At 35.0% G+C, this 16,367-nt stretch overlaps 1 protein-coding gene across 2 annotated transcripts in view; it reads left to right on the top strand.

Moving 5' to 3' along the window:
• Nucleotides 1-16,367, top strand: part of LOC126979378 (FERM, ARHGEF and pleckstrin domain-containing protein 1) — a 120,649-nt gene that overhangs the window by 35,829 nt on the left and 68,453 nt on the right. For both annotated transcript variants that reach the window (XM_050828633.1, XM_050828632.1), the window contains exons 6-12: nt 1,567-1,690; nt 2,196-2,260; nt 3,452-3,630; nt 5,622-5,782; nt 6,572-6,646; nt 9,239-9,378; nt 10,723-10,916. In XM_050828633.1, the coding sequence (XP_050684590.1) occupies nt 1,567-1,690; nt 2,196-2,260; nt 3,452-3,630; nt 5,622-5,782; nt 6,572-6,646; nt 9,239-9,378; nt 10,723-10,916 (938 nt within the window). The remainder of the gene's footprint in view (nt 1-1,566; nt 1,691-2,195; nt 2,261-3,451; nt 3,631-5,621; nt 5,783-6,571; nt 6,647-9,238; nt 9,379-10,722; nt 10,917-16,367) is intronic.

Raw genomic sequence — 16,367 nt, 5'->3', positions numbered from 1 at the left:
CTAACTTTTTTTTTTCAAAACTCTCTCATAGAAATTATGTATGGACACATCAATGGAAAAACAAATCTTTTGTTTTTATTTAATTTAGCAGCATTTTCCTATTTATTCACCTTTTAAACCTTCTCTGGACTTCCACAAATAATTCAAGACCAAAATTAGCCAAATCGGTCCAGCCGTTCTCGAGTTTTAGCGAGACTAACGAACAGCATTTCATTTTTATATATATAGACTAGTGGACCCAACAGACGTTGTCCTGTACACACGTCTTAAATTTGCAAAATCTGTCCAGCCGTTAAGAGGAGTTCTTATTTATATGGACGGAGAGAATTATATTATATGGACGTATTTGAGAATCTAAACCAATCTCAAATTCACTGAAACAAACAAAAAAATCATCAAAATCGGTCCAGCCGTTTAGGAGGTAGTTTAATTGTGAATCTAAACCATTCTCGAATCCACCTGAAGACACACACCAATCTCAAATTCACTGGAACACACAAAAATATCATCAAAATCGGTCCAGCCGTTTAGGAGGTAGTTCAATTGTGAATCTAAACCATCCTCGAATCCCCTTGAACTCACACAAAAAATTTCATCCAAATCGGTCTAGGAGGAGTTCAGTGACATACACACTCACAGAAGAATTATATATATAAAGATAAATGTTATAATTTCTTTCCTTTTCCCATTTTGAAGTTAAAGGCTCAAATTTATTTTACATACCAAAATTTATGGACGATGCGGGACTCGAACCTCTCTTGGTACTCACCATATTATGGTTAATTCAGTAGTTTAAATGTCATATTTCTAAGATTCAAATTAGCTTAGTTTAAGTTTATTTAAATAAAGTATACCTAGGCTTGCCATAAATATTGAAACAAAGAAAGAAGAATTTCTATTGCAAATAACATTTATTACTTATACAGTGTGTTAGTTTAATACATAAATATAAAACAATTTAAAATATAAAAAACTTATTCGAAGTAGTCTCCATTGGCTGCAATACAGTCATTTAAACGTTGAGGCTAGCTATCAATAGATATTGTATATTTTATAGTATTTTGTTTATTTTTAATTGTAATTGAAACAGTATTTATGGCCTGATTAAGTATTTGACTTTGGGTGCCTCAAGACGGCCAAAGACGTCGAGGAAAACCCCGAAAACGATGGCGTGACGATCTGGATGCCAATAGTAAGACCTGGTCGGAGCTGGCACAGCACCGACATAAATGGAGTAAAGCAAGGGAGGCCTTTGCCCAGCAGTGGGATCCGATAGACCATAGGTTCTCAACGTGGGTGATAACGCCCCCTTGTGGGCGTTTGAGACTTTCGGGGAGGGGGCAGTAGAAGACCCAGATAAAATTAGGGGGCATTGAGATGGCGCAGATGGGGCGTGGGTAGATTAAAATATATAGTCTAAAAAGGCAAAAATATACACAAAAATTCTCTAGAAAAAAAACACAAACTCAAAGTGGGCGGTGAGCAAAAAAAAAAAGATTGAGAAACTATGCGATAGACTAAAAAAATTTAGTTTGAAATGCTAATAATTGACGTAACAATTTTCAGCGGAATGCGGCGACTTTGTGCCAGAAGATTACCCGGACCACTCGTACCTCAGCGGGTACAAGTTCTTCACAGGACAGGACCCGGAGTCAGAGAAACGGATAATGGAGAACCATAAAAAGCATATGCGAGTATAATTTTGTTACATAAAATAGTTTATTTACTTAATTGCCTGTACTTTTATATAAGAGGGGGCAAACAATAGCCCAAGGATATCCACAACACCAGGGGTCAAGAGATGCATTGCTGGTCTTTAAGGTGAGAGTATGCTCTAATCTTGAAGGTCCCAAAGTATACAATACGGATAAGGTGAGTTACCGTCGATAAGTTTATTGGGATACAAAAGTCAACTATAGTTACGATTTTTATTTCAAGTAGGCCACAGCTGGAGATAGACTGAATATTGGGAACGGCCGTTAGGGATGTTCCAACTAAGAGTACCAACTATATTATATAACTCTCATCTCAAAAACATTTCAGCATGTTGTAACTTCTTTTTTCTTCTTATTTGACGACGAATTGCAAGTCTGTTTTTTCATGTTCAGTCAAATTATTACTTATAGACATTACGACACAACTTACTACACGACATTATGCTAATCAATGATTGTAACACTATCCTGGATATACAGAGGGCAGAGTCCAGCGGAGGCCGATTTGAATTTGCTGGAGACTGCGAGAAGATGTGAACTGTATGGTAAGTCATTTATATCATATTTAATTGTGTTCTCAAAAATCTTCAGGCATTATAATACTGGTGTAAATCCTTATGTGATTTTATAGTTCACAAACTGTATCATTTTGACGACCCCTACAGTGGTTAAATACCCTGCCTACTTAGCTAGTGGTCCCGGGTTCGAATCCCATGAATATGAATGTTTGTTTCCCAGTCGTGGATGTTTATATGTAGTTATGTATGTTTAGGTAAGTATATTGTATTAAATATATCGTTGTCTTGCACCCATAGTACAGTCTATGCCTAGTTTGGGGCAAGATAATTTGCGTGTGTCAGTATTATTATTCTATTAATTTTACCAGACTTTTTTAATACAACCGCATACACGGATCATGTAATGTAATGATGTGTGTGTGGTGTCGCACCAGAATGGCACCACCCCATCTCCTCCTGCGGGTTTTGAAGAGTGCATCAACATCTACTGCCAACCCCCTGTCAAGCGGGACGATTATGGCAAAACCCCCCAAATGGGGGAAGCCTCTGTCCGGCAGTGGACGTCTTCTGGTTTATATAATGATGATCGTGATAAGATGTAATGTGTAGGTACTTGTAGTTGGTATTTCGACCAATTCACATGGATCATTGTGACGGCAGAGCTTTGGGGCGGGGAGAAAATCTTGACGGTTATTTAAAAGAATATAAACTTCTTGTATAAACTCTTCAACAAAAATGCATGTTGTGCCTCGTAGGTTATTTTTTACATGACGGTCTTAAGCTTCTGAAATTATCAATTGTATTATAACTGGATGAATTATTTGAATGCGTGTGGAATAAACTTGATGAATGTGCGTGGGACGTAAGTGGAGCATGTAAGTTAATTATAAGTTATAAGTTTATTAAATGGACTGTAATAATCGGATATTGAATAAAAAACCATACCAAAATCAATTGTAACAAAATTTATGATCGATGAATCGGAATACGAAGCATCCAACGCACATAGTTCATAAATTCAAATATTTTTATTAAAAATAGGATTTAAAATCACTTATTGAACGCCAAAAACTACCATCCAGTTGAAATAGTATGCCTCTGTTCTTAGGATAACGAGCGCAAGAAACTCACCTGGGTTTTTTTTTGTTAATTTAGTCAATATCTTACAATAAAATTTATAATTATAATAAAAAATCTGTGTTTTTCTCTCTTGAGTAGGCATCAAAATGCATCCGGCGAAAGACCACGAAGGCGTCCCGCTGAACCTGGCGGTCGCTCACATGGGCGTCGTGGTGTTCCAACACTTCACCAAGATCAACACCTTCAGCTGGGCCAAGATCAGGAAGATATCGTTCAAGCGGAAGCGGTTCCTCATCAAGCTACATCCGGAGGGATATGTTAGTGTCCAACATGTATATATATAATCTGAATCTCGGAAACGGCTCCAACGATTTTCATAAAATTAAGTATGCAGGGGATTTCGGGGGTGATAAATCGATCTAGCTAGGTTTCAATTTAAAAAAATGGTTTTATCCATGTTTGAATGAGAAACAGCTACAATAACATTAGAATACAAAGGTAAATTTCGCCACTATATACAAGACTATTATAGCTCAGATGGGACATTGGGTGATCTGGAAAGCAGAAGACCCCGGTTCGAATCCAGAAGTCCTATTAGTTTTTTTTTTGTTCAAGTCTTGTACATTCTTAAAAATCCGAGCAAGGCTCGGTCGTCCGGATATTGTTTTATTATGTAAGAACAACAGTCTAATTGTCAGATGCGATAAGCGCCACACATAGATAATTTATACGTCTAGATAGCCTCTTGCTACTACTAGACAACCGATGTAAATTCAAATTCAAATATTTTTATTCAAAATAGGATTCAAAATCACTTATTGAACCCTCAAAAACTACCACCCATAATAGACAAACTCAGACCTGAGAACAACGGGCGCAAGAAACTCGAGGGCTTTTTTTTATAAAAATTTGGATAACAATGTGATATCGTACAATAAACATTTATAATTAAAGCGCCTGAGGGTGTTCGCTTCATTCTCATGCTGTGGTATCATTAAGAAAATCGTTTATGCTATAGTAGCCTTTTCCACACAAACGTTTATTAACTTTTCTTTTAAATTTCGTAATACTTTTCTTTTGTACATCTTCTGGGATCATATTGTAAAAGCATAAGCATATACATCGCCCAATAAGACTTACTAACTCGACTTAACCGAGTAGTAGGTATAACAAGTTTATGTTTGTTCCTCGTGTTAACACTATGAATATCACAGTTTCTAGCAAATTCCTCAATGTGCTTATTAATTAAACATACCATCTCGATTATATGCCACTTTGAGTTAGTGTGCGTACATTGATCAAAATAGAGAAACCTCAACTTTTTTTAGATGATAAATGATCTAAGGTGCCAGAAGCTGATTCTACAATTTTTTAATTTGCTTAAGACGTCATAGTAATATACAGCTGGACCTAGAATGTCGACTATAAACACTACTCGTGTTTATACTACTTCACCTTGACAAGTAACCTTTAATTATCTTAACCTTAGCAATGAAAGTAAGTAATTGAAATATTGAAATTATATATATATAAAAAATTAACCACCCTTACGTGAACGCACAGGTAGGCACGAAGTAGGCGTCAGTGCCCACTTATTTGTTTAGATGAACTATGTATTTATATTTTTGAATTTTTTTAACGGTTAAATTACTTAATTCGTGTGTTTATTTAATATGGTGATTCTGGCTCCACCGTGTAATTGTAATTGGTACATAAAAATTTGCTAGGCAAACCATTCGTTAATTGCTTTTTATTTAATCACTAGCTGACCCGGCAAACGTTGTTTTGCCATATAAAGTATAATTCACGCGATAGTTTTATAAGTAATAAAATATTGCCTATATTATAGCCTGTACATCATTTTGTTCTATTGTCAATAGTTTTTGCAGCGATATAGGTTTTCGATTTTACACCTTGTGTTACAAAATAGCAATTTTATTACGGATCCCTAATTTTGAAAAAAACATAGCCTATAGCCTTCCTCGATAAATGGACTACCCAACACTGAAAGAATCATTCAAATCGGACCAGTAGTACCAGAGATTAGCGCGTTCAAACAAACAAACAAACAAACACTGCAGCTTTATAATATTAGTATAGATTAATGTTAGTCCAAATTCTGTAGCGATTATGAAATTTTTTGTTTACTGCCTGAGAAGATTGTGCGCAATATACTGGTGAATCATTTGTTTATTTCTTAAATGCCTTATTGGCGCTATAAAATATATGTATATACCTCTATAGTATTAGGCAGTTAAGAATATTTTAACTACCTCACATACTTATTTAAGTGTATGAATATTTGCAGAGCCACTATCGAGACGTGGTAGAGTTCTTCTTCGAGGGCCGGAACGAGTGCAAGAACTTCTGGAAGAAGTGCGTGGAGAACCACGGCTTCTTCCGATGCTCGACCGTCTCTCGTCTGCCCAGGCACAAGACGAAGGTGTTGTCGCGAGGGTCTTCTTTCAGGTGAGTCATCTCTGTCTCTTCGCAAACGAGCTTCGTTTCACCTGGTGGTAACGGATCATTGAAAGAAGAAAAATTGTTTAATTTGAAACGTAGTAAGTATATATAAATACAAAAGATTTAATATATACTTATGAAAGAGACTAACTAAAAACAAAAAAATATTTTTATTTTTTTTTAACACCGACAATTACAATAATCGTAACTAGAATAATTCTAGTATTATTTATATATTATTATATTCTAATCTAATTATTAGATTAATTAATTAGATTGTATAAAAATACGCAATTATTTTTATACTTTTTAGTGCATATTATATCTATTATTTTGGAGTAGTGTTTTTGAAGTCGGTTGTTTTTTTGTTAATTTTTTTTTAAATTTTACATTTACAAATTTATGAAACAGCAACATCGTCACTACTTTTCATACCTTTCCATAATGTGTTGTTAATTTCTTGTTCATTTTGTTTTTTTTTTATCAACATACCTACTGCATCATATAATTTACGGTAAATATTATATCTAAATCACTTTTTAGCTTCATTCTAAAAGTGTGTTCTGAAGTTACAAAATTTGTGGAACTTCGTCACACAATGGCACACTTCGTCGACCCCCTCCCACCCTCTTAATGTGGTACGTAATTTTTGGATGGCCCCTATCAATGGCTTGCTGTTCACACTCTCTTGTTTCACCGGAGGAATCACTTGTGCATGAAGAATACTAGCGTTAAACAAACAATTTAACTGGTTTTCATCAATTTTGTGTAACGAATGTTCTGTTTGTTTTACAGATACAGCGGCAAAACTCAGAAACAGATTGTGGAGTTTGTGCGAGACAACTACGTGAAGCGCCAGACGTTCCAGAGGTTGGTTTTGTATTCTTACATGTGACTGGTACAACGAGTCTGTAATAATAGTCACCCAATCCCCGCACGTTGATATAGGGACAGGCCGCCATCTTAGTAACGTCAATGCCAGGCATATACTTTAAAGAACTGAATTCAAAAGTAATGTTTGTAATGTACTTCTATGTAAATAGCCGGGATATGCATAATATACTGTGATCCCGGCGCTCTAAACCTAAACACTAAGCAGTAAGGAAACTACGTACAAACGTTAGCCACTACCCACGCACACAGAAGCAAGTCTCAACGCGGCGTGACATGCGTTTACTAGGCACGCTCCTGGCCACACGCAAGACAATGTCCCACCTGCATCAAATCCGCTTTCTAACCTAACGCATGATAGGAATTACTTTATACACATGTATAAAATAATAAAATAGGCCGCACGCGGATGCTAACACGCATAACAGCAAAAGAGCACTAAACGGACATTGCAGCGTTGAGACCTATGTCTGTGTACGTGAGCATTTGCTAACGTTTGTTACTTACTTAGTGTCCTTACTGCTTTAGCTTATACTGTGACAGTTATACATATGTACAGAGGAAAATTTGTCATCTGTACATATGTACAGAGGAAAATTCATTTTTGTGATATTATTTTTTGGTGTATTACGATTGTCATATGAAGAATATACTAAGAATATAATAAGAAGAAGAAAACACTCGTATTATCAGTCACAATAGTATCATCACATTGGTTCAGAGAATAAACAATGATGTACACGAAAGTACCGAGTGAAGCCAGTGAAATATACAATATGAAATCTTAGTGATTATTTTCAACAATTCAGCGAATTTAAATTATACATGGATAAATATTACTCAAAGTGGGAATACATCGTAAACATGATAGATTACTTGTTTTTGGTCACTTTGGTATCATTGGTTTCACTGGTGCACATTACGCGTTACGTCTTATTGTCTGAGATAAGTATTTTGTTTGGGCATGCTTAGTACCATTGCTTTGAATTAATAGTAGACACTTATGGAGGTTTTACTCACAGGTCGTATTGGTCAAGAAGCTTCAATGAAATCTAAAAATTCACCTGAACGCGGAATTTAGCTTCTCTAAAGAGTTTCACGTATTATAATTTTAATATTTGTTATACATCAAAATTGCAAATATAGAATCACTAAAAAGTTACAATATGTCATAACCACTTAGGCTGTGAGCTATAGAACGTACTTAGATTTTGCTCAGACTTTACTTACGTGAAACATGGCTGATGCAATAAATGCAAATGGCCTACGTAGGTCACACTTAAAGTTTTGCGTAACTTAAAAAAAAAACATGTCTTAACCAAAATATTATGTTGAACATGGAAAGAATTTCTATTTTTTATAATAGTTTGTCATGTCATGTAACATTTATTGGCATTTGTGATGTAATCTTGCACTTAACATCTGCTGACTCGTATGCTCGTTGAACTCCCTCATGTATGAAGCAATATATTATATCGTTTGTGCAACGAATAAAATTATCGTCGCAATTTGTATTTGAAAATTTCAGTAGTTTATAATAATTTGTTATATTATCAAGTAACCAAATATAATATAAACAATCTTAATAGTTTTAGAATTAAATCCATCTTTTTAACAAAAATCATATATTTTTTGCATATTTTTCATACTAATAATAAGCATGTTATGAATTTTATAATTTTTGTTCTAATGATATTGGAAAACTTGCATGATGGGGACAGATTAGTTAGTGAAGGTTGGAAGGGCAACGCGGCGTGTAAATTGATGAAAACCATTGGAGACATTAATCTTTAATTGAATCATGAAAACCGAAAAATTGTATGAATTTGTCTGACAACGGTTTTTGTGTTATATGCGTATGATTGCCCTTCTTACCTTACTTTACTTTTACTGTTACCGAAACGATCCTTTCAGTTAGGTACCATTGGGTAGTATAGGCTAGTGGGAGGCTTATTATGGTAATGTCTAAGTGGTCAGACATTTCGAGCATGCGCTGTATACGTTGAGACTTTTGCTTCTTAAAAAATAAACATTTGAATACGACTATGTCGGCCGCGCCAAGTCGACAATCGGTCGGAGGATGGTACGAATTGTAACTTTAACGCCGGGCAGTAAGATTCATTGTTATTTAAATTGGAATGAACATTGTCTCTCAATACAGCGCCACGCTCGCCTACGTATCGTGACGCTTTACGTTAGATCGGTTGCCGAGCACTGTGTGTCGTGAAGTCACTCCTCAGCCCTAATCCCCGCTCCCTCTTTTCTTTTTACTAGGTAGTGTCGATGTTAATTTTTAATTAATGCACTTTCACCTTTCCATTTTAAAATTATTCTATAGTGCAATATATTTAAATAATAATACCATTAAACAGTGTTTTAAACTCTTACAATGGGCACATTTAAATGATGTACACAGCACCAAAATCAGTTAGAGAAAATTATGTGACGGTAGTTTGAAAATTTTTTGTTACACGAGATTGTTAACGAAACGCGTCACGGTACATTAGGGATAGGTTTGATCCGTCGAGCTAGTAGCGGTGCCAGTGACCATCCTCTGTCCGACTGCCGCAGGTCGGGCTCGTTCCGCGCGTCTCGCTCGGCCGCGTGCTCTGCGCGGGGTTCTCGCGCCAACGTGTCGCACGCACACACTCACACACTGAACGCGAGCCTGTCCGCGCATCCGCTGCTGCCGTTGCCGCCCGGCTGCGACGGTACGTACTCTTGTGTCTCTCGTGCACATAACTTCTGTGTTATTACAAAAAAAAAAAAAAACATGAATTGTCTATATATTGTTTAGCGTTCAATAATCTTTAGACATTGCTTTGAAAATTTTATGAACGATGCGGGACTCGAACCCACCAACTGAGCTAACCGTTCGAGTGGCGTATCGTTATGAAATCTTGTATGCTCTGTTCAACTCTCAGGTTGTGGCTTCATCTGCTTTACAGTTGATAACCTGCTCAACCCCAGTATTTGCATATTAGGAAATTGATTTGAGATGTCGCTCTTGTAAATTTAAACAATTTGTTATGTTTTTAAAGTGATAAGACTCACTTCTATGATTAATGCACAGATAAAATTTGAAAACAAAGTTTTATCACGAGATGCGGATATTGTTTATATTTAAATACGAGTCGAAGCTATATTCTTAATGTAAGATTTAGATTATATTTTTATGTCAGATAGTTGACAGCTGACAAAATTTGCGTTTCGTTCCTTTAATTGATCCTGTACAATTCAGTCTATATTGTATTTAACGACGTTGTAATTAAACACAAGCTAAATACTTTTTTTTGTAATAGAAAAAGATAAACTCCATTTTAGACGTCATTGTTAGGCCACTGACGTTGTCATAGTACTGTCTACCATAGCATGTGTCTAAACGATGTTTTAATTATTTTTTGTAATAACACCACTTACGTTAGTATCTCTTTTTCGACGTGGATGGTATGTATGTGTTACTGTTGACATTGACAGTTGCCAGTACCAAGTGTTTGTTGGTACTATTGAAATTGTTGGTACAAGTATTCTTGTACGTTCTCCATTGTCGTACGCATTGGTTTGTAATACGTACTTAAATCTAGTTTGTTATTTTAGTTTTCATGTTTAATAGTCACATCGCAATGCTAATGGGATAAAAGCTCCGAATTTGTTAATACTTATTTATGCAACTGTTGTGTAATAAGGGGTATGAAAAGATGAATGTGGGGATGACAATAGCATCACATGAGTGTTTCTATACTTAATTATCAACAGTTGCATACAAAATTTTATCTACACCCATAATATGAATCCTCTATAAAAGATTCTGAAACAGCTAGCTTATTGCTAACATTAAAAAAAGCTCGGTCTAGCAACCATTACATTATCTTAACGATTGTTGTAATGAAAACGGATGGTATAATGTTGTACTGAATTTCATTACAACACTCGTTTGGATGATGTAATGATTATTAGGACGTTGGGTGTTTTAATGTTGGCAATAAGCTTACTGTTTTGGAATCTTTAATAGAGGACTTAAAGGGCGGAGATGAAGATTATTTTGAATGTTGCAGCGATTTCCCTGGAGTGGGACCAGCAACCTCACTACCTGGAGGCCTCGCTGATGATGCAGGGGTACTCGCCGGCGGCGGCGCGGGCGGCCGCTCGCCCCCCCTCCCCCGCGCGCACTCGCACGCCCTCCCCCGCCCGCACTCCGCTCGCTCGCCGGCCGCATCCAGCTACCGTCTATGCTTCCACGAGAGACAAGGTCCGTATTAACTTGTAGCATGATCTTCTAACAAATTACTGCAGTACTCATGGCCACCACAGGGGATGTAAATACTACGTAATAAGTGGTGGGACTAATTAAGTAAAAATTTGAATTTAGTTTATTATGAAACGTACAATGATTTGACACAGGTTTGAAATAATATAAAATAATAAGTAATTACAGTATGGCGATGAAGTGTAATCCGGCATAGTTTGAAAGCGTCCAGTTGATTAAAACGCAGTGGATTTCGGCTATCTCCGTTTTTTACAAGACTATAGCCTAAATCCACTGCATTTTAATTTTGAGCGATTCGCTTTTTTCGTAGAGAATTTCGCTAGGCTGTTGGTGACCACGATTGTAGTCCGCATAATATAGTTATACCCACGTGGTTAACTTGGTTCAAATTTAGTTAATTTGATTGCGCTGTCATTAAATGCATGATAATACACACTAGTTGCTGTTTTATGTAATTGTAAATATTTATTTAAAAAGAAACGGGTTGGAAACATTTGAGATTGGTATTACGCGTGTTGAATTTCTTGTGACAATACTTTCATTTAATGAACCAACAATACAGGGTGTAATCGTTGTGTGTGACCGGGCCATTGTTCCGTAACTATTACAGATATCAAAAACTTTGAACTGTTATCGAAAGAAGCGTTGCTAATCAGAGAAATGACATCAATAACTTTTTGAAAATCAAAATATCCTAAATCTTGATATTAAACATAAGATTTCTTGAAAGGTTTTAGTTTACTTATTATAAAAGGTAACGCACATTCGATATCATTTTAAAGTTATAACTCGTCTTGAGTCTCGTGCCAGATTTTGGCGAGACAACTGGTCCTAAGGATGCCATGTGTAGAGGCGAAACACGTGTCGAATTGTTTAAAGGCAAATATTGGCGGATTTAACACTTTAAATAGAAAATTTGAACTCATTAAATACAATTTAAATTATTTAATTATTAATTAAATTAATATATTCTGTTGTCACATCATCTAACTCGTTATCTATGAATCTATGTAATCTTGAGTAGTGACTCAACCGTGGCTCTCGTCGACTGTTGACGTCTACCGTCCCGCTTATGATTTTGATGCGATGGTGCTTTAAAATTACCCACTAGTATTATAATTTTTATAAAATACTAGCTGACCCGACAGACGTTGTTCTGTATATAATAAATAAAATAATGTTTTTATATGAATTTGTCAATCATATATAATATAATATATATGCTAGTTATTTTATTATTTATTATAAGTGCTTTTATTTATTGCTATACAATTTTGTGGTGTACGTTTTTAAACTTATTTTGTAGAAAACTGTTTGAACAAATTTTGGATCGAATTATTACTTATGATTACTATTTATTAATGCTTCTTCTAACTTAGTATGGCTCTAACTATATTTTACCAAAACGTTAGGGGATTACGCACCAAAACAAAACAATTTTATTTGAATCTTTTGAATATGAATTATGATATAGTTTGTTTGAGCGAAACATGGTTGTCAGAAGGATTTTTCAATGAAGAATTTTTTGACTCGCGATATAGTGTATACCGAAATGATCGTGATTACAAGCGTCTAGGAGTGACTATGGGTGGGGGTACACTGATTGCTGTACGTCGTAGTTGTGTTACTGTAGACATGCGTCACTCTTACGTGCCTCCATGTTTGCCTGATGCGGACATTACTTCTCTGGACCTATTTTTGGAAAAGTATACAACCCGAAAAAAGTTAAGGGTTTTCTGCTGTTATTTTCCACAAAACACACAACAAAGTAACTCTCAAGCTACATTTTTTGAATATTTATCTGATCTAGTAATTAAATTCCCAAATGATAAATTCATAGTATTAGGAGACTTCAATGTTAAGGATGCAACATGGCTGCATGTTCCCGGAGGACATATTACCATTGTAAACACTTCCTATAATAATTTAGTTAATCAGCTATTTGCATTTATGACATTTACAGGATTTAAGCAGTATAATAATATTTACAACAATAATAATAGACTATTAGATCTTGTTTTATCTAATACTGTTTGTGTGGTCAATAGAACAAAACCATTAGCATTGCCAGAAGACGGTCATCATCCATCCTTAGTGGTGAAGGTTGAGAGTGAAAAAAATAACATGTACTTACGAGCACCGACTCGTGTTGTTCGTTGTTATCACAACGCCGACTACAATGCAGTTAATGATGAATTATCAAAAATTGACTGGGTTGAAGAGCTCTCATCAGAAGATATAACATGTGCCGTAGGAAAATTTTATTTTATACTTAACCATATTATAGATCGAATTGTCCCTACAACACTAGTGCATGAAAATGATAAGTTTCCGTCGTGGTACTCTAGATCTTTAATAAAGTTAATTAAGAAAAAACTGAAAGCTCATAAAAAATGGAAAATATACGGAAGATCTAGTGATTATGATAGGTTCTCGGAATTACGCCGTGAAACAAAACGTTTAGAAGCAGAATGCTATGATTTATTTATTAATAAGGCCGAAAATAATATTTATAACAATTCTAAAAAAATCTGGGCATTTGTAAAATCTAAGCGAAGTAGTAATTGCATTCCAGACTGTATTTACTATGATGATGATACTGAATCAGACGGTCAAATGATAGCTAATATGTTTAACACATTCTTTAGCTCCGTTTTTACAGCCGATTCTAATACTAGATTTAGCCATGATAACTTACCATTAAGCTATACTCAAACTTTTGCGAGAGCAATAGACATTACACGTGAAAAGGTAGAAAAGTACTTGTTAAAACTTGACCCAACCAAAGGAAGTGGTCCCGATCATTTACACCCAATTTTACTGAAGGCATGTAGTAGACAAATTTCAATACCTTTAGATATTGAAGATTGATTATAGATAGACTCTTTAGGAAATCATTACATTCAGGTAGTTTACCATCAATATGGAAAATGTCTTTAATTGTTCCCATTTTTAAAAGTGGTGACAGACATAATATTAAAAACTATCGTGGGATTTCAAAGATATCGGTCATCCCAAAATTATTTGAAAAAATTATCTATGACACTTTATTTCCTTTATTACGACCACTAATTATTCCACAGCAACATGGATTTGTAAATAAACGCTCGACGGAAACTAACCTTTGCGAATTTCTAGATGAAGTAATGGATGCCTTAAACAATGGATTCCAGGTAGACACAATTTATACCGACTATTCAAAGGCGTTCGATAAAATTTCGCATGCTCGACTATTATTTAAACTTGAGCGTATCGGTATTCAAGGAGATCTTCTAAGATGGCTGGAGTCGTATCTCCGTAACAGAACTCAAGCGGTAGCTGTTAAAGGATTTATTTCTAGTTTTGTCCCTGTTACATCGGGTGTTCCTCAGGGCTCTCACCTTGGCCCATTGTTATTTAACATATTTATTAATGATGTTTTGCAATCTTTTCAAAATTCTAATATTTTACTTTATGCGGATGACACCAAAATATTTAAAATAATAAAAGAAAAACAGGACTGTGTTGACCTACAAAGCGATTTAATTGAGTTAGGAAACTATTGTTCCGCTAATGACTTATACCTCAATGTTGACAAATGCTGTATGATAACATTTTCGAGGAAAAAAATGCAAATTTTCTTCAAATATAAAATAAACAATAAACCCCTTAAAAGGGTGTCAGAAATAAAAGACCTTGGGGTAACGCTAGATTCGGCTCTCTTATTTGAAAATCATATAGACAATATGACAGCAAAAGCTTATAAAATGCTTGGTTTTATATCCAGACAGGGAAATGACTTCAAAAATATTCATACTTTTAATCTTTTATATAATGCTTATGTCAGACCATATTTAGAATATGCCTCGACTGCTTGGAACCCACGTTATACAAAATATATAGATGCTATAGAAAGTGTACAAAATAAATTTATTAAAAGATTAAATTATAAGTTTCAAAATTGTAATACTCCTAAATTTAATTACCTATCTTTACAACAGCGTAGAGAATACAGAGATCAAGTTTTCCTTTTCAAAATATTACATGACTTAATTGATTCCAATCGTATTTTAAGTAACATTAAACTTAACTGTCCAAAACATTATACACGTTCTATAGACACATTCTTTATCCCTGTTCGTAGAACTAATTATACTAGCAATTGTTTTATTATAAGAGCATGCAACACTTATAATAATAATTATAGTCACTTAGACATTTTTCATAGCAGCTATCCAACTTTTACTAAAAAAATTAAAGAATATCTTAAACATTCTTAAAATATGTCCAACCGATAAATTTGATAAATTTTTTTTCATTTGTATTTTTGTGTACTTTTTTCGCCTTATGTTTAATTGTATATAAAATCGTTATATTTTGTATTATATTCACTCCTACTTTGTTTATATTTAAGTGGAAACTTTATTGGCTTGTGTAATATAAATTATGTGTTACAATGTGTATATAACTTAAGCTGTTTGTTTTCCAATAAATAAATAAATATCATAACATCAAAAATTACTTCGTAAAATTTGCACCCTGCTGTCGTAATGAAATTGTTTCGCAGCAGAACTGTCAAACCGTCAATAAATTCTCTCATAGAAATTATGTATGGACACATCAAAGGAAAAACAAATTTGTTGTTTTTATTTAATCTAGCAGCATTTTCCTATTTATTTACCTTTTAAACCTTCTCTGGACTTCCACAAATAATTCAAGACCAAAATTAGCCAAATCGGTCCAGCCGTTCTCGAGTTTTAGCGAGACTTACGAACAGCAATTCATTTTTATATATATATAGTTATTGAACTATTAACTACATATTGATGTAGAAGAAATTTATGTAAGCTGTACTTTACTAAGTATTTACTGTACGCTTTAAGATGCAATTTTGTAACCCACTTTTTATAACACAGTCTGTAAGTTCCATTTAAGTGGAAATCCTTTATGGAATAATAAATATCTTAAACCACAAGTTTTTGATATCAGTAATAGTTACGGAATTTTCGCCTGGTAACACTTAACGATTAAACCCTGTATATTTGTGTAGTCGTAGTATCCACATGTATACATTTTAATTACATTAGACTATGCTTTGGAAAGTCTCGGAATGGGGCCGACAAAATTTAGTCCAATTCAACCCCAAGAAGACACAAGTTTGTGCGTTTACCACTAAAAAGTATCCCCTTGTCGTATCCACTCGATTCGAGATCACTCCTCTAACTGCCACAGCCTGTATTGGCATACTTGGCGTCGATATATCGAGCGACGTTCAGTTCCGTGGTCACTTGGAAGAGAAGGCCAAACTGGCCCCTAAAAAGCTTGGTGTACTCAGTAAGGCGAGACAGTACTTCACTAAAAGCCACCGCCTGCAACTTTATAAGGCCGCAAATTCGGCCTCACATGGAGTACTGTTCTCACCTCTGGGCGGGTGCTCCCCAGTACCAGCTTCTT

This window comes from Leptidea sinapis, chromosome 3 (genome assembly GCF_905404315.1).
Source record: "Leptidea sinapis chromosome 3, ilLepSina1.1, whole genome shotgun sequence".
NCBI lineage: Eukaryota > Metazoa > Arthropoda > Insecta > Lepidoptera > Pieridae > Leptidea > Leptidea sinapis.
This window is presented reverse-complemented; position numbering and strand designations above follow the sequence as displayed.